We start from the raw sequence: 19,922 nt of genomic DNA, 5'->3' as shown, positions 1-19,922 counted from the left end.
TCAATTTTATTCCTTGAAATCTTAGGAAGGTTTTTATGGAGAGTAAAATTGCACCGGAAATCCAGTTTTTATTCCGGAAATTCTAGTCTTTATGTCGTATAATAGAAAAACGTTCCAAATGTTGATATTTAGTTACTAAAAATATAAGCTAAAAAAAATAATCGTATTAGGGCGAAACGAAGCTTGAAATAAAATGTATATCCATAAATAATTATTTAATAAATTAAATTTTAATTAATTAATTTATCTACATCACAGTTTTATTGTGCAGTATTTCGATAATATCCATAATAGTAACTGTACAACCAGATATCAGACATGTAAAACCAAATGCGACGATGAAAATGTTCTTCAGTAAAACCCATTTAAGAAATCCGAGGTCCTCCCAGCGGAATACGGTTTCCACTATTCCGGGAATAATCAGTCCCAATATTGAATAAAAACAGGCTCCAACGAGGTTTATAATCTGTTCTAATAGTGGTAGCGCTACGCCGATTCCAACTGGAAATGTAACAAGCAACAAATTATTAAAAGTATAATAATTTTTTCCTTAGAATTTGCAAGTGTTAAGTAAGAAAACAACGGGATAGGTCTCCTCATAATATGTCAGACACGCTTGAAGACGATTAAAATATATAAATTAACATCGTGATATTAAAATGTTATATTGACATTTTTAACGCAACAGCAAACAAGCAGAAATTAACCTCAAGTTTCAAGAGTCTGTTTTCACATTGAGGTGGTAGACCCAAATGCTATAAAAACGTGTCGTGGGACAAACATCGTGGTGACACGGGTGAAATTTCGTTCCGAAACTAAGCAGTTCTGGATGCAAAATAAAACAAATGAGGTAACTAATAGTAGGCAATAAAACTTCTGCTTCGTGCTCGGGATTTTATTTTAGTCGACGGAATATAATTTTTATTTTTTTACTATGAAACATTACATTACTTCTTTTGGCACGTTAGGGAAAAATGATGAGAGTAATTTTTTACGATGCACGCGCACATCGACTTTAAAGACCGACACCCTAAAGTTAGCTATAGTCAACATTTTAGTTGTAGAAATATTTTTTTTGTGTAAAGTAAATAAACTTTATTTAACTAGATAATGCGTTATAATAAACTTCAATGTATTAAATACCTATTTTCTATTGTTAGAGTAGTTTTTTTTAAACACGTAAAAAAAGGTGAAATAAAACTTTTGTGGTTCGAGATTTTGTAGAATTACTATTGTAAACCATTTCATTAATGCTAAAAATATTGTCTTTGTAATGTTTTTTAGAAAAATCTTCTTAAAAACCTATTATTACATTATACTATGCTTAATCGCTTTTTAATACACCACCTATAAACAAATTAAACAGTACATACCACAGAAACAAACTCCAATAACTCGGCCTCCGATATCAATAAAATTTCTGCAATTGTCTTTGACGTGACGATCTGTGTATCTCTTGAATATGTCAAAGACAACGTAGAATTGTAATGGATAAGTGAAGAAAATCGATAGAGCTATGAAAACCTTGGCGCAGATCGCGAGCCTGAATGGAAAGACAAAAAAAAAATAAGCTCGTTTTTAATTATTAAGATTTAAAGTCAAAATCTTTACATTAAATCGGACGAGTAAATTAATGTATCTAGACTATTAATCCGTAGTAAGAAAATAAATAATGTTTGGTTTAATAAAGTGACTCCTGACCTAGAAGCCGTGCCTTCAAGTCGTGTTTTATTGTAGTTAGCATCATCATTATGGTGAAGGTCTCATCCCTAATGCCCTGAGACAAGCTGAGCATAGAATGTTTTGGAGGCGGCAAGTTCTCGTATCGGTTAGGGCTTTTCAAGACAGGCATGACCTTGAGTAATGAAGACTAAGAAGAAGAAGAATGGTCTTTTCCGAAAGTATTTTCGGCATATCATAGACCCAAAAACCAAAGTCTGGAGATTCGTGGATCAGATTTGTTCGTAAAGGCAATCAAGGTATAGTCACAAAAATGTGACCATCACTTTTACTTCGGTCGTTCATCTCACGCTGACGACCACTGCTGCACATATGCCTCTTCCAGAAATTTCCAGTACAATTTCCCCGCTCTCGGCATCCAACGCCTCCGTTCACACTCACCAGGTCATCTGAGTATTCTTGGTGTAATTATTTAAGTTCAACCTTTTCGGTGACCATGACCATGAATCGTACTTTATTGTAAATTTGGTTTGTTTTTTGACAATTATTATGTCATTATAACGGAATGCGAAAGTTGTAAATCGACCTTAATGACCATGATATCGGCATTCCTGAATCATGAAGACGATGCCTCAATCAGCGTTAAGTCAACCAATAAATTAATGTCTACACTTATAATCGAAATAATAACTGCACATATTCATTAATCAAGGACGTAACTGAACGAGAATTACACTAACGCCTCTTAGTGATAATTAAAAGTGGAATGTTAATATCTGATAACAATGTCGCAGTCGTTAAGCATTGAAGTATAAGCTTAGCAGATTAATCTGTATTTAGATATGGAATTAGGTAAACACTTATTGTTTATAATTCTTAGAAAAGTATACTTTTAGGGATCGTAAAATACAATATTATGATCAATCTTTTCTTTTGAATGGTGTCATGGTCGGTTAAGTTTACATGTCAACATTTGAAACTATTTAACGGGTCTGTCAAAAAAATTGTGTCAAAATATTTAAAATAAAACTTTTGATCACTGCTTTGTGTATTAATAAAATCCTTATGTATCTATATGTTCGGTTGAACAGCGAAATTGGTTCCAGTAGTTACACTGGTAAATTTATAATAATATCAAAACAGTTATACACAAAAAACACAAAAATCACAGTTAAAAAAGATAATCAAGAAAACATATTTTAATAGCGTTATAATGTTTGCTTTGTCTTTTGATGAATAAGAGTCATTCCTGTATAGGTCAATTTGAAAAGTAAGCTTTTAAATATTTAAATTAATATATCACCCACCAGTCATCTATAGGAAGATTAAGAGTGATGGATCCCCTTGCAAGGTCCCCGTATCTGAAATAACCGAAGAGCCCAAGGGTGCTGTAAAAGAAGACAATGGCTGACATCGCCACCACAAGCACACTGGGGCATCCAAGAAAGTTCTGGGGCTTCTTCATCGCGTTCTCTACGGGCATTACTAATCCAATTCCTTCCATTGCGAAGATAACAGTTCTGAAAAAGTTGTTAACTTAATCGTTGTTAGGTCGGTAACGCAATTACTAGCGTTATTGGTTTATGATCACAGGCATATTTCATTATATATCAGCCTCCGGCCGGTTTAAGCGCCCGTTTACAACACAATATTTATGATCAATTTAGAAAAAAGGGCTTTGGCTCAATATGATGTACTTTTATTGTATGAATACATTTTCTAACGAAACTGAATTTCTGACATGTTTTTTTTTATATCGACTGAGAACAACAGAGTTGGACAAATACACAAATAACACCAGTACTGAAATCACAATCATAGAAATGAAAATGTGTGTGTGTATTCGTATACACACGGAAGAAGTGAAACTTCTTTATGACCTTATTTTTCGAAGAATGATCTACTATATGCAACTTTACGGAAATTTGTTAAATAAAGTTACATTAGATAAAGTTTAACAAAAAGGCTTTTATTATCATAGACATGAATACAAATAATACAATTATTTCATGTTGCCTTATTACTACTAAGATTATTACAGAATTTCATTAAATGTAATAGATTTATTACTATCATTGTTATCGTTATTACATATTTTTGTTATTAATGGAATCGAATCTCTTCGACTCGGGTCGTGTGTCGGGTCACCGAAAAATTTGACGGGGATTTTTTTTCAATGTCGATAAAGAAGTTTCACTTCAAAAAGGTAAACTTGATAAAAAAATCTCAGAAGAAAAGGTCAAAATGACTTTTATTGAGATTTTTTTCGGGCTAGTCAGTGGTTTGACTTGTCTTGGATCTTCCCTTTAGGTTGGAGGAAGTGCATTCCTGCAGTTTCATATCACTAGTATTAAAGTACTTACGACATAAAAGCCGGGAGCCTGGCCGGGTCACCGACGATTTTCTTGTCTGAAAAATTTATCTCATCCCCAAATATATAGTAGAGGCAAATCACGTAGGTTGCGACCAGGAACAAATTTGCTAGCAACGAGAATATCGCGAGCCATTTCAAGTATTTCACTTGGGATAGTAAACATAATGGCACTAATATAATCAAGCAGTAATACTCTACAGGTAGAATAACGCTAGGTACGTATCTATCTACTAACTGAAAAAAAAAAGATAAAATAAGCATTGGGTTGCAGCTAGCACATTCGACAGCAAATCATAAGGTTGAGGGCGAGGTTCAGAAACATCATAATACATAATACAACTTCTGTACGTCAAAATCTATGGTATACATATTATTCAGAAATGCTTGAAGTCAAACTTGGGCTTACTTGAGCCAAGGGATGGAAAATAGTGACTTGAGCGAGACTAATGCGAAACTGGCGCCACCAAACGGAACAATTTGTAATTAAGAATACAGATAAAAATGAATTATGTAATGTTTAACAGATTACAAAAATAAAACATTTAATAAATGAGAAATTATATGTATAAAAAGTTATGTATGAAAAGTTCCTTCTTCTACTTTATTGGTTAAAATTATTTTAACTAGTAACTTGAAATTACTTTATTCATATAGTTCTAGTCTCAGATCATATTAATGGTTTTGCAATGAATAAATAAATTTTTTATGTGACTTCTAAGATTAGTATAAACATTTACCAAAAATAATAGAAACTAGACTTCGCGAAGTTTGACAAGAACAGTGTCTCTGATTTGGCCCCGACAAGTTTACAATGACGTTTCTGTATCTCAGCCTTAATTACCAGATGGAAAATGTGTCGTTGCATTTTTCATTATAAAAGTGAAGATTTAGATTTACTATATCTAAAACTTTTTTTTTAAACTTTCGTTTTGAAAAGAGTATGTATAAATGTATGGTCACGTTATTACTAATATTTAGTTTTTTTTTTCTTATTTCTCTGTCGTAGTGTTATGACGGAGACATTCGTCCGTACTACGAGTGAATCACTGATTGACGTTTGTTTGATTACCTTAATTACGATATTATTTCCATACACATAACATACATATAATTAATGGTAACCATGGAAACAGCTTGCATTACGTTTTATAATCAGGTCGTTGATATTGCAAATATGTAATGGGATCAAAGATTGTATTTTTATTTCCAACTACATCGTAAATGTCGTTCGCCTTAGGATTTAAGCTACCTTTTTAGTAGCTACCAACATATGAATTTACTATGTTACCCCATAGATACTATTTCCTTTTTCCGGAATAAAAATCTAATCGCTTTATTATATCAAAATTTTCTCTCCATAAAAACTTTCCTCAGAAATCAAGGAATAAACAAAAAACCATCCGTCTTCCAGTTATTTTGGGATTCATTATTCTTTAAATAGATATATAAGTATAAAATCGCTTTAAATTAATAAATATAGATTTATAGAAATAGTATAGTGATTACTAACCTGTTTGATAGAATCCGATATAAGGACTGTGTAAATACAACACACGCCAACGTATGTTGATAATAGCGAAAACTCCGCTATAATGCTGTAATAAAAAAGTACAGATCTATCTATTTATTTTCCAAGTATCGAATTAATTAGAATAATATACAAGCAGGGTAGTCCCCTGCATTATTATTTTACCGAGACCCTGATTGTATTTGTTTCTTTGATCATTTTGTGCACAGAATCCCTTCTGCACATGACCATAGGTTAGAAAGAACTCTTAAGCCACTAAGCTAAATATCAGCAAGGAAAATGTTAACTGTTTAATTAAAGTTTTCTTGTTTTTTATCTATTAATGTACTTTGTAAAGTATGTATGTGTTTTAATTGTCTTATTTTCTGTTTCGTATATTTTGTTTAACAACGAAATGTGTTTTGACTTTTCATAATGTCTAAGTTGCCATAATGCATTTACGTAATTGTGGAGTAATAAGCAAGCTTGGCCATATTTCATGGCCGAACCGAATAGGCTCGATAAACTGGTAATTGTAGGGAGGAGTCCTGGTTGTAGAGTTCGGGGTCGAATGCCTACCTGTTGGTCTGATTTAGACAATTATGGGACTCAACATCCTTAAATGCCCGCAGACAAAAAGATAGTGACGCAACACTAATAGTGTAATTATTCACGACGTATTGGTGAGGGTTTTTCAAAGCAGGCAAGACCTTAAGTAATGAGGACTAAGAAGCCGGAAATGATTAGAGGCGTGTATACGAGAACATAACTCAATCAGGGCCAATAAGATCTATCTATCTTACATTTCAAATTGTATATTTACCTGGCAGTTTTTGCATAACGTCGTAGACATTTAGGTCCATTTGCGAAGGCGGACTCGCAAGTCTCAGCATAGTTTAACTGTGGTTTCTTATCTATTTTACAACAGCCTCTAGAAGTTTTCACCTTGAATGGAAATCGAATAAAATGTATGGTATATACAAATTTGAAAAACGATTTCCGATTTTTAGATGAGAGTTCTATTAATCATTTTTTAATGGTGAAATAGTGTTATATTTTCATTGAATTGTTAAAACTAATATTTAAATGAAAATGCATCGCAATACAGCAAGGAAATGCTGCCAGCATAAAACACTGCCACAAGGATCTATCTAACTATCCCCTTTGTAGGTAAAAATATTGTTTATTATATGAATTCAAGCATCATTTCAAGAAATAGAAATTTTCTTGCAAATCTTACGTTGTTATTTTGTATGTCTTCAGATATTGTGAATACAAATAAAATTGGTTCTAAAAAATAATAAAACATAAAAAAATTATAGATTTTTTTTGTATTAATAAATATATATACTTACGAGAATATGAATACAATGCCCACATATGATACCAACAAGGAAGGTGCCTACTATACCAGTTGCCCACCCAGAGTTGGAGAACGCGAGTGGACCAGCTAAGAGGCCGGAACCCAAAGATGCTTTAATGATGTTTGCAGTAGCTCTGACATCTCTGAAATGAAGATGAAATAAAGACTAATTATATTGTAAAATGTATTTAATTACAATAAAGCCAAGTTATAATAAGCGGGTAGCCATCGTGCAAAACTAATCGTGATAACCTTTTATCTCAAAAAGATAAAGATTTGCGAATAATTACTTTATCTTAGGAGCTGAATTTGCTGTAAGAACTTTGTTTACCTTACACTCGAGTTCTATAGAAACTTCAGATCACTGCGACAAGTTAAATACTATAATATTAAGGTATTACTAGTACAGAATACTTATCGTTGACATGTAGCCCAGGGAAAACAACAAAACAAAAACGATACATACAAAGAAAGCCAATAAAAAATCTTCGGTTTAAGCACTAATAAAATATTTAAACTTCCCACTGACAACGTTATATATTCGGATCTATATTTTTTTAATTGAAAGTTTTTAAATGAAATGATTAATTGTTACCACCATTAATAAATACATTATCATTCCTCGGAGTCGCCAAAACGTAATCACGTTTACCGAGCTTAACCATAGACCATAACATATCCATAGATTATTATAAACGATTAACACTCTCGTATTATTTACAGGAGAATGTCAAATAAAGACTGATATTGTTATAGTAGTCTGTATCATTCTTAATTTTGAATTAAGAACGTACGGTTCTATATTATAATACATTCTTTAAATAACTTGTATTCACTGTTTTTTAGTAAATAAAGAAAGTTCAATTTTAAAATACTTGAAGAGTATTTTAAAATTGTTTTAAGACAGACAACCAAACACATGAATTAAAGACAATTAGAGGACTCATTTTACACGCAGAGATAAGCATTTTTAATTTATGCTAAAATGCTCAATTTAACCGTACTTAAAACTTATGATAATGCTTTTGAATTGATTTTTATATCCATAATTTACTATAAATGACATTTGTCAATTGTCATGTAACAGTTGATGTTCAACTATTTATTCTCTATAGTATACAACTATTTATTATAGTAACCCCTTTTAATCACTTGTAGTAAATTTATATTTGCATTAATAACAAATAGCACGTTCACTTTTCAATCTAATAACCATCTATACTGCGTTCGATTCTCGATTGAATCTGTCTACTTTGTGTAATACAGCTTGATTAATTATTATATTTAGTGTTTGCGTATTGTAGTACACGTACATGAAACCATAAGTTGACTTCATATACGCAATAAGTTAGCCTAGCTTATTTGTAACCACGCATAGATATTGCTTTTTTATTATTCGTTACAGTAATACAGGCATACAGTACAATTAAATAGATAGATAGAAAGAAGGGCAAATGGCTGCCCTATCGCTTTCGAGAGACGTCTTTCAGACTACCAATGTGAGAAAACAATAGATAAGGTGAACACAAGAATTGCAAAACCATAACCAAACATAAAGTTACTTAGACAAAACAAATGGGCAATACAAATACAACATACGTTAATACTGAAAGTGACAATAATAAAAAAAAATTTGTGAGTAGCCCTCAAGACTTGGTCGTATTATATACGCGCGCTCGTCCGGTGAATAAATATCGTGAGGATACTGGATTATCCAAAAATGTTGACGGCGTTAGACATAGAAGAATTAGAAAAAAATATCATGAAATTTTAAATATATATCTTAATTATGAAAGAAATCTACATAATCGCTATCCAAACAATTTAATCTAATTACCATTGGGATATAATTCTTTAATTAACCTTAACATATAAAATAGTATATAACAGTAATCTTTATGGTTTATTTGCAAAAACAAATTATACCCGTTATTTGATTTTGTACTTAATTTTGTTAATTATTAAATGTTTAGTATTGCACTGCCCGGGTATACAACGACCACTATTTAAGCCATGGCTTGTGTTCAGCTATCGCGGAACATGCTTAAAAAGAATATTAATAATATCCATAGCGCTAAATAACCTGCATCATGAGCACACTCACGTACAAACCCTCACTTTCACACCATCACTCAATACAGCCGAATGTTAATATTACTTAGTGAAATTTATTTCATATTTTGTATTGATTTTTTACTTTAGTAAATTTTTGAACCTTTCTGCATATATTTTTTTTTAATATAAACAGGGACCCTTACATCCTAGCCTATCAGGCACGCAATCAGGCAGATATGAGACCGAGTAGCTAAGCAGCAGGGGAGTGTCGAAATCTCCGGTTTCTTAAAAAGGGACATTATTAACTTTGAGGGTTGGCGTCTCTCGCCGGGCCTGGACGACAACTACTCCGGAAATATCGTCATGATATTTATAGGCGAGTCGGAGCTCGCTGCCCGGCGCTACCCTCGTTACCTCTCGTGCAATTAATGTTAGTGACATGTTTGACAATCTTGCCGCAGAATTTTCAAGCTTCGATCTGTGCTCAAGCAACATGTCCGATAGCCCATCCCGGGATACCCTCATGCCAGTCTCGAGCTCCAGGTCGCACCTGAACCTTACAAATGTCGCACAGTTAACAAAAAATGAACCACCATTTGGTCGGTTCTGTCGTCACAGTCACACGCAGGGCTTGTTTTCAGTTTGAGTCTGTGTAAGTGTATGTATATATTATGTATTCTTATCTTTGGTTATATCTAGAATAATTGCGATTTGTTATATATAATTTATGTTAGATGTAGAATTACGAAATAAATTAATATATATGATTGTCTTCTGTGTCGCTTCTAGAATGTTCTTCTCATAAATGCTAGTACGTCTTATCAGTCCTTAGCGCAATACCATTTAGCTCAGGTCCAGACTGAGGGCCAGCCCTAATATGTATCGTCAATGACCTCTAACTGTCAAATGTCACACGAAAGGACGTTAAACACTTTTTTTGCATACCGATATTGAATGACGAGTAATTTTATTTGGTTTAAACTAAAATTTGTTGCTTTGTCCACTTAGATCGCGCAAATTCTATTCATTTACTGTTATGGTTGTAGTCAAAGTATACATTTAGTATTATATAAATTGTGGTTAAATTATTTACATATTTAAAGCCTTACTTTCAAGGCTTATCCTTCGATAAGATTAAGTGCTTACCTAACAGGTATTTAGGTTATGCATTGGTAGATTATATAGTTATGATAATTTTAGGACTGAATGCAACATGGAACTAGAAATAGCTTTGGATTCGAATTTATTGCTTATTATATTTTCAAGCATGTACGTATGCTGCATATATATTCATGGTGTCAACCTCCTAAGTTTATAAAACTTTAGTATATGAATATATGACACTGCTTAGGTTTTTTGATAAAATGCATAAATTATCATGTCATTGATGGAAGTCAACGATGAGTAATCCAATTTCTATATCGATTTCGTTTGCATGTAAACGGAAAAGTATTAATGAAATTTATATTTGGACTAGTGAAAAATAATTCAAAACCGGTTCCAGAGATTATATTGTACCAAGTGTAATGCATTATTTTTACACAAAACTGGGAACCTGGGCTGATCTTAGTTATGCCTACTGGAACTTGCCCAGGAGGTGCCAATTTATTATGCGTTTGAAAGAGCCATCGGCAATTCATGTACCTCCGACAGCGAAATACCCTATTTTTAAGATTTTTTTAATATGCGGGTAGGTACAACGGGTCACATTAATTATTGGATTAATATCAAAATAACTTACGAACTGGGCTTGAGGACTTTCCTGTGTTCATAGGGATTATATTCACCTTCCTTCGTTTCGGACATATTAACTTTTTCACTCATTTCTTTCTTTGTAGCCTCACAGCCGTAATTAGACACGTAATAATCACTATGGTAAATTAATTTAAAAACTCTTTGACTGATTTGGTTTTAATTGTAATAATCATTTCATTTAAATTTGGAACGACGTTAATTGACGTGTTCATACAATAATGTGCTGACTGAATACGTTGTTCGTGCGCTAACTTTGACACTACTCGTGTATAGAAATTCTGCGACAAACGTCAAGCAAATTATCAAGCGCTGTCGAGTCGTATTTATCAAACAATGACATCTATGAAATTTATTCTGAACTTGTTTTGATTTATTCAGCGGATTAAATATTAAGAAGGGGCCATAAAGTTATTATGGCTTTGATAAGTTTTTATGAGATAGTAGGATTGAAGGTTACTTTAAACGTACGCCTGTGATTTATATTTGCACACTTCTCTGATTATATAAACTTTTTTTGAAATTTGTAATTGTGTTTTTATCTAAAAAATCTTCCGTGTCTTTCCTACTGTTACACTAGTGTGATACACAATCAGTCATAAGCTAGCCCAATGTGTTATTGAATTACTATATTTTCTTTTGTAAGTGAATAATAAACTTAATGAACGTATCTTTAACCCCAATTCATTTAAGTACGTTTTAAATTCTTTGAGGAGGGCTGCATTGCCTGAAAAAATTAACAAGTAATGTACGTTTTTAAACACGTTAAAACTGGTAAACATGTCGAAATTTAAATAATAAACATTAAATTTTATCAACTGAAGCGAAAATGTATTTGCAGGTGATAAAAGTCAATAACCTTGGAGCGTCAAGGAAAATTGTATCCGAATCTTATTATGAGAGTAAATTTCCCCTTTCTTGGTCAATGTTAATAGCTCCTAGGTTCCATTAAAATGAAACAGGCACATTATTGTTTCTACCCATAGGATGTGGAGGAATATGGGACATTTAAAAATCAGGATGTACTAAAAATTATATATTTCTTAAAATAATAATTATATATACAAACTTCTTATTTATAAAAATAGCTATCTACAAAAAACATTTAGGGTTTTATAGTAACATTTATTGCTATATTTTTATAGCATATGTACTACAAATAAATAATATTTAATCAAACAAAAGGGAATTATAATTCACATAAAATGTCTATTAAATTTTTCCATACTATATCTGTTCTCCTCACGATACTGAAAGCCCAATTTACTGTCTTTGGTACTTTCAACTAAACATAAAACGTTAATTTTAAAACAAAACAACAACTTAGCTTATCTTAACGTACCTATATTGCGACCCTTAAATCTTTTAAAGACATTTCATATAAATTATAACTCCTTATCAGCCATACATTTCAACGGTGTAATTCAGTCATTTTCATCGATATACGAAAACTCTGAATGATCATTTAATACGAATAATTATTTGTGGTCCACCAGGGGTTCCTTGCTGTAGACAGGGATTTTGCAGTAGGGAATACATAGGGCTGTCTTTGTTGGACATTATAGTTAATAAAAGTTGGATTGGCATCATTTATAAACTTCTGTGGACCTACTGAGCCTAAAGGAGACGTAAAACCTGTTAGAACTCGTGGTGTACTTGAAGGGAAGTTTTTATAGAGAGGAATGGAGTTGGGATAGTTTGGTTGTTGATATGTTGAAATAGTTGGTTCACATACAGTTCCACGAACCAGATCATCGAAGTTGGCGGTGAAAATTCTGAAGTTTATGTCGCTATAGTCCAGTTCAGATTCTAAGAATATAGACATTCGGTCTGATATAACCCAAACATTTCTTCCTCCATCGACTTTAACATCGCACGGGAAGATCATCGAAACATCATCTCTATCAACTACAGCTGTGTTTTGTGGTTTCATTGGCAGTTGTGTGTTCCAGCACCCAATAGCATTTTGATCAATTAAATTGTATAGCTGAACACCTGTATCATCCACTACTTTAGCGGTTGTGTGAGTATCGGGACCTCTTGATCCAATTACTTTGAAATCTTTGTAAGATCCTTTCACTTTAGTTTCATCCCTAAGAATTCGCGTCGATACAGCAAATTCTGTGTTGCTCGTTATCGGGCTAAAGTAGAGAGTTCTGTATCCATCGGGTCCTTTTGGTGAGGCAGAAATTCCGAAAATGCCTTCGGAGAACCATTGGAAGTTCATACCGGCGATATTGAAGTCACCAACCAAGGGGTCAGGCTGGAAAAATCCGTGACTGAATCGCCACGACTTGTTTTGTTGCCAAGAGTAAGTGATCAGACCGTAGCCGAGTTCATCTGAAAAATAGGCGAAGTAGTCTTCACACGTGTCACCTTCGTCTAATGCTATATTGGCGATGAAGGTCGTTGGTACGATATCTTCAGAGCGGAAGACGTATCTTCTTAATCTTTGGTTAGTGTGTAAGTCGTAAACGCTAAGCGCATACGGGCAGACATTGGTAACATTCGAATCTGAAACAAAATTTAAAATATTAATTATACTAGACATATGATGATAAAAGTCACAGATACATGACACAACATTCTATACTTTATGCCCTATATATTAATAACAAGGAAAAAGAAAATTTAACACAACTTAAGACAAGTAAATAATACTCTATTTAAATAATATATAGCAATTTATCTCGTAGATGTTGCTGGCAGAAAGTGGATGCAACAAACCCAAAACAGATATCACTGAAAGAAAATCAAGGAGACACTTACTCAAGATGGCATTTATTTTACTCTAACCCAATTTAAATCACTTTCTAATATTACAAACGCATTTTTAAATCTGGGATTCAGATTTCTGTATTTGTTTCATGATCATTTGTCAATCTAATAGGCAAGTAGGTGATCAGCCTTCTGCGTCAGACGCCGTTGACTTTTTGGGCCTAAGTCAAGCCGGTTTCCTTACAGGTTTTTCTTCACCATTGAATCGAATGTGAAATGTACACATAGATCGAAAATTGGGTGCAAAACCGGCGACCGAATCTACCATCTTAGGAATGAGAGTCGTATGCTAGGCCAACACTGCTCACACAAACTCATAAATAGTGAAACATAAATCCACTGTTTAGTGTAAATAATAGGATTATTATTATAGCAATCATAGAACCTTACCATAGCCGTAGGTACCGACATCTAGAACCCATAAACGATCGCATTTATCCGCCTTGATTCTGTACACAGTGGTCAGCCCAGTTTCACAGTTTCCAAGCTCATTATCCTTAAAACTTGGGTATGGTGTCAACTTTGGTGATGGTTCGTATGGCGCGTCCAGAGATATGTAATTCAATGTGGCTGGGATTCCTGTAAATTGAATAAAAATTAGTTAAAAATAAATTTTGTTATAGACAATGATGATAGACACTTTAAAAAACTCTAACACTTTAATTTATAAAAAAAACAGTCAAATTGCATTTTCTTTTACATTTTCATTCATTTTCTTTAAACAAAAAATACTATTTGGCTGTTTTTGGAAATTTTAATTAGACAGTTTTTCTGAATAAGCGAGTTAATATAAATAAAATGAAGGTTGTCTTATGACAATGACGTAATTGACTTGACATCGAAGTTCATTTCCCGCGCTTCGAAATTCGAATTCGTCGTCTACGAACAAAAATATTATGTATGAGTGACAAATTCATTCATCTTAAAATATATATCTTCTCTATATATATAAAATTCTCGTGTCACAATGTTTGTTTCCATACTCCTCCGAAATGGCCCGATTAATGCTTATGATTTTTTTTGTAGATAGGTTATATTTATTTTTTTATTGAACTAAAAAAATGTTTCCAAGAAATAATATACATAGCAAAACGACATTTGCCGGGTTAGCTAGTTATTTATAAACCCTTATTTCAAGTGACACAAATCACTAAAGATATGATAAAAACATTTTTGATAACAATTCATTTTATGAAAATAATTTAAGCGAACTGTTTTTAGCAATCATTTGAAAAAACAATCACATTACATTATAAATATTTTTGAAGAAAACACATTCTAAGAAAACACGGATATTTTTTTTTATAGAATAGGGTTCAAACTAGCAGGAGGATCACGTGATGTTAAATAATACCGCGATCGTACGGTAACGTACGTGTTAAATAATACCTCAATGACAGAGGGATCGCGAGTGCGTTGCCGGCCTTTATTAAGTTAAATGGAATTTGTGCATTAATTAAGTTAATGTAAAACATTCTACCTTTCGATCAATCTTTCATTAGCCATTTATTTATTATTGCAGATATATTGTCTGCAAATCCGCGACTTAGAAACCTTTTAAAATGTTTAATTAAAGAAACTGTTTTAGCTTACGGCAAGATTTTTTATTATTATTAAAATAGCCTAGTTTATCATGGATAATGTACCATTCTAATTATGAAAGAATTTGAAAAATAGTTTAGTTTAATTCAAACAGAAATAAATTTTTTATGTATAATATAGATGAAATAATCGAGCAATTCACGATGTATATACATAATAATTGCGTTTACCGGTATCGACAGTATACCCACTTTGTAACACTTCTAGTAATTTTCTAAAGCAAATATGCATTGCGTGTGTTTATTATAATTATTGGGTTGGGCAAATCGCGATTAGGTTTTTGTGCGATTCGCGACTACAATCTAGGATTGTATTTTGAGTATTTTTATCTTAGTACTGCCAAGTGCAAGTTTTTTGTGGCAGTCAAGATAATCCTGGATAGTTTTTGAAATCTAGAACTTATCGACGTTCCCTATATCTATTCTATTCGAACGATGCATTCGCGCTTTTATTTAGTTCCAGAAATGGCCACCTAGCGCTTCTTAATATTTCCATCCAAAAAGTTGTATTTCTATTACAATAGCTTTATTTTACGTATTATTTGTCGTTTTTATGTTGATTGAATTAAATTAAATAATTAAAAAAGTGCGTTTTACGGATAGAGGCCATCGCGGATTTCATAATTATTATGTCACGTATAAGCTATGCTTACTTAAATATTCTGAAAATTCAAAGGCTACAGATGTTAATTTTAAGTTTTGGTATACGTTTTAATATTATATATAAGCGGGTAAGATTACTACGGATTATATATATATATATATATAATATTTATTGCATTCAGTAATTTTCTTTCGCTTTGGAGTTCTTGTTTCAACATAGGTAATGATATGATGACCTATAACCTTAAATTAATGTTTTTTTTTTATTGCATGTTCATGGAGAACGTTGAGAAGTTTGGACTAATACCTGCAGCTGAGTTTCATTAGGACACGTCAAGTCCGAATTAAAAATACCATCCGTATCACTATTCCACAACTGAGCGTTTCTTAAGGCAGATTTTGACAAACCTATTCGACTTGGTCCTTCAAGAACATACCAATTCGTAAAAGGACGGCAACTCACTTGCGATCCTTCTGGCAATGTGAGTGTCAATGGGCATACATTACATAATAAATATATTTATTAAAACATATATATATATATAACAGATAAGAAAGAACTAAGACGGTAAAGATATAAGCTAGCTTCTTCAGAGGATTTATTTCATAAAACAGGAATGACTCTATCAGAACGTCAATTTTATATTAGTAATGTAAAAAAAACCCTTTCCGAATCCGAAGGATTACGATTATGATCCGTTCTTTTGGGCTCTTACTTAGAATTCAGTTTAAGGTACCAACCCTGAACCTTATTTAAATGGTAAATATATTATAAAATATAAATATTCGTCTTTCGCTAAGTTATCCAATGTGATTCATATATAATCAATTAAGCTGAGGGTTAAGTTCGTTCGTTCAATTCTTTTAAATTCTAACTTGACTGGAGAAAGTTTTCTATATAAATATAATTGATACTAAATAATTAAAACTTCACTTCAAATAAATACTTTTCTATACATTATGTATTTGATTTTTCAAACAGTTCGTGCTTAGATTACTGTATCTCTAACACCTCTGCTTGCGATTGAAGCAATTATTCCGAAAATCGAATCTAGATGCCGGTTACAGGGCTATTTATTTATACATATAAAAATAGCTTTCATAGGTAATTAGGCAACGGGCGGCCTTATCGCTAACAAGCGATTTCTTCCAGGCAACCCTAATGGAACAATAAAAAAAGAAACACCTACAGAGGGTAAAGTACAGAAGTACATAACTATAACAAAAAATAACATGTAATATGTAATAAGTTTTTCTAAACAGTTCGCTAGATTCACCGACTCATGTATTTGTCGAAAGCATGTCACAAGTTCGTAATAGACATTCTGATTTCAATCTTACGAAATAGTGTTACAGCACATTAGACATTTATAATTACAATTTATATATGACTATGACATAAAAAAACAAAAGAAGTTGAAAACAGTTGAAAAATGAATTTACTATTAAGTGTTATGAAAGATCTGGGAACCATGACACAGGTATTTTTTTACTTTAAAGGGTTCCCAAATCTTACACATTGAATTGTTGTCAAATGAATAAACACATTTTTATTATTATTATTTATGTATAATGAATAAATTAATTACCTAGTTAACGCGTTTAGTGTGTCAGTTGCGAAAAGTGAATACGTAAGTGCATAATCTCTAATGTTTTTAGAAAATATTAAAGTATATCCACGCTGTACTAAATGGGCACATATTTAGAAAGTGTGCAGCTGGGGATCGATACTACGACCTCAGTGATGAGAGTCGCACGTTAAAGTCCCTAGGCCAGCACTGTTTCAACTTATTTATTTTCAATTCATTTTCTACAGTCTTGAAAAACAAAAGAACTTGCAAAATGTTATAATAGACGATCGACTAAAACCGCACTTTTTTTTAAATTATTCATTAACATCACCAAATATAACAATAATATAAAATGTAACTTATATTAATTTTTCTAGAAAAGTTTTGATGAGCTTTTAAAGCAGTCATTGTAATTACTCTATAGAGATACTGACTTTACTGAGCGGCGTTGTTTTATTATTTTCATGGCGTTAAAAATATTTTTAATATTCGAAATTTATCTATTCCAGTTCGTAACAACTTGTTTTACATCATCATACTCTTTTATATTATTTATTAAACACCTATATAGATGTTATCTCGTAAATTAATATAATATATGTATTTTTATTCCATACTTAATAAATATATAATTTATTACTGAGGTTATGAACGCCTAATCAATAAATCAAATCAGGTCAACGCCTGGTGTTTCAAGTGAACTTGGAGGATTAGTCCGATTCCTTAGCAAAATATAAATTGTTTCGATAAATTAAACGACTAAAGGATAAATATATTCCATTGAGCTATTACTATAGAGTAATACGAAATTCAAAGAATCTCTTGGCATGGTCAATGCATATTTATTTGGCTGGTCTTGTGTTAGTTTTCAGGAGAAACCTGTACTGTTTAGGTCTAAAAATATAAAGTTATCTTGGATATAAATTGTACAATATTAAATAACATTTAATTTTAATGTGTATAAAAATAATAAGGGAAAATTAACCCTGAAATTGGCTGCCCAAAGCTCATTAGAGGGTTATCAGACTTATCCATGCGAATAATAATTTGCATAAATATTATATAAATAGGATTTTTTTCTGCAATTAGGCAAAAATAAATATATACATTTATTATGATTGCCTTTTTAATTTCAGGTAATTAGTATTTATAATACGGAATTTGATTTTCATTTTTATTCCAACACATAGTAACGATATCCAACAAAATTTATTTCCTAATACTTTTGTAGTACAGTGAATCACATATTTATTAGACATTCTAATGGTTTAAAAAAACTGTGAATTTAAGTTCAAATGATTTGGATTTGTAGCGATATAATTCCAATGAAAGGGTTTCGTACTGAGATTAATTGATTCTGGATTATTAGTAATAAGGTAAGAAATAATTCATACTCAATTTTTTTTAATAAACGACACTGTTCATATTTAATTCTATTAGTAATAAAGCTAATTAAATTATATTAAATATTTTTAGTGAATTTGGAGCCAGTTATATTTTTGTTAATTACAGATTTTTTAACATTTTTGGTTTCATAATATGAAACCAATTATTTCAATATGAATTCTATTATTCATTGAAATTCTTATTAATCAAAAATATCTTTGGTCTTTCACAGGTTTGATTATATATATCGGTTCTGGTGCGGGGAAAACATATTAAATACATACCTGGAAACCATCTAGGCACACTGACGAAGAGCTTGTTCCTCCATCTCTCGATACCAACTGGAAGGGCATTTTTCGGATTAAGGGCCCCACTTTCAAGATCCCTCTGCTTCGAGTACAAGTCGGGATAATTCCAGTCCAAAACATTCCAGGAGTACAGTTCACGCAGTTTTACAGTAGCAGAAACTGTGGCCAATATGCAGCCGAGTATAAGAAAACGCGCCAACATATTTCTGTAAATAAAGTTGTACTTTATTAAACGTCTTATACTACGTCTATGAAAACGCACTTAATAATACGTACAATATATACAGCTCGAATAGCTTCAGCTGTTTGAAATGAACTAAAGTGCTACGAATTACCACCGCTTTATAAAAGTTAATTCTCCTACCAGCGCGTAGAAATGCCGAGGAATTATCAACAGAGCTGTTACGCAATCGGCAATATGATAAAAATATTTACGCTCGGAATTTTACAGATATATTTAATTATGCTGAACATTACAAATTTGATATTAAATTGATTACGTATCATTAGAACTGATCATCAGCATCCCTGATTCTTGTGACATTTAATAATTTATAATGGCGTTGAGAGTTTTGAAATAAAGCAATATTGTCCAACGACAAAAAGGATTTTATGTTGTGCAAAGTTTATGATTAGAATTATGCCACTTAAGCACCTAATAACAATCATAAATGAAATAATTATTTGATTAATTTGACGTTTACATAACTAGGTCCCTTTAAATAGGACCTTGTTTACAAGCTTTTAAATAGGAATCGGAATTATTTTTTATAAATTACATGTTAGACGTAAGCAATGTAAACATTGATTCAAGAATTAATAATTTTATACACTGGCAATTTATTTCTATTGTCATTAATTAGGAGTCTTTTTCGTTCTTAGCTCTCTGGTTGGCCATTCACTGTTTGAACCCACGTGTTATAGCAAACACGCTCCAATCACAG

The 19,922-nt window shown here is 32.0% G+C and overlaps 2 protein-coding genes across 3 annotated transcripts; both read right to left on the bottom strand.

Moving 5' to 3' along the window:
• Positions 1-202: 202 nt before the first annotated feature.
• LOC123712368 (proton-coupled amino acid transporter-like protein pathetic) lies at positions 203-11,038 on the bottom strand. Of its 2 annotated transcripts, XM_045665408.1 has the most exons (8): positions 10,721-11,038; positions 6,917-7,067; positions 6,385-6,506; positions 5,565-5,649; positions 4,044-4,288; positions 2,988-3,200; positions 1,374-1,543; positions 203-501 (listed from the first exon to the last, which is right to left on the bottom strand). In XM_045665408.1, exons 1-8 carry the CDS (start codon positions 10,801-10,803, stop codon positions 248-250), a joined length of 1,323 nt encoding a protein of 440 aa, XP_045521364.1. In that variant the 5' UTR covers positions 10,804-11,038; the 3' UTR covers positions 203-247. The 2 variants fall into 2 exon arrangements, with proteins under 2 accessions (XP_045521364.1, XP_045521365.1); XM_045665409.1 differs by lacking the exons at positions 1,374-1,543; positions 2,988-3,200; positions 4,044-4,288 and having other exon boundaries at positions 443-501; positions 10,721-11,036.
• Positions 11,039-11,834: 796 nt separating this feature from the next.
• LOC123712438 (protein yellow-like) lies at positions 11,835-19,422 on the bottom strand. The gene is made up of 4 exons (XM_045665518.1): positions 19,255-19,422; positions 18,955-19,184; positions 13,900-14,088; positions 11,835-13,245 (listed from the first exon to the last, which is right to left on the bottom strand). Exons 2-4 carry the CDS (start codon positions 19,178-19,180, stop codon positions 12,197-12,199), a joined length of 1,464 nt encoding a protein of 487 aa, XP_045521474.1. The 5' UTR covers positions 19,181-19,184; positions 19,255-19,422; the 3' UTR covers positions 11,835-12,196.
• Positions 19,423-19,922: the final 500 nt, after the last annotated feature.

This window comes from Pieris brassicae, chromosome 7, assembly GCF_905147105.1.
Source record: "Pieris brassicae chromosome 7, ilPieBrab1.1, whole genome shotgun sequence".
Taxonomy (NCBI): Eukaryota; Metazoa; Arthropoda; class Insecta; order Lepidoptera; family Pieridae; genus Pieris; species Pieris brassicae.
The sequence above is the reverse complement of the archived record's forward strand: the minus strand, read 5'-3'. Positions and strand labels throughout refer to the sequence as shown.

Bases quoted from the DNA above. Each gene is read 5' to 3' on its own strand.
- LOC123712368 (XM_045665408.1), bottom strand. From the start codon at position 10,803: ATGAGTGAAAAAGTTAATATGTCCGAAACGAAGGAAGGTGAATATAAT. The intron at 6,507-6,916 runs GTAAGTATATAT...TTTCCATTCAAG, and splicing joins GGCATTGTATTCATATTCTC to GTGAAAACTTCTAGAGGCTG. The intron at 502-1,373 runs GTATGTACTGTT...TTACATTTCCAG, and splicing joins TATTGGAGTTTGTTTCTGTG to TTGGAATCGGCGTAGCGCTA.
- LOC123712438 (XM_045665518.1), bottom strand. From the start codon at position 19,180: ATGTTGGCGCGTTTTCTTATACTCGGCTGCATATTGGCCACAGTTTCT. The intron at 14,089-18,954 runs GTATGTATTTAA...TTCAATTTACAG, and splicing joins TGTGCCTAGATGGTTTCCAG to GAATCCCAGCCACATTGAAT. The intron at 13,246-13,899 runs GTAAGGTTCTAT...ATTTTGTTTCAG, and splicing joins TGTCGGTACCTACGGCTATG to ATTCGAATGTTACCAATGTC.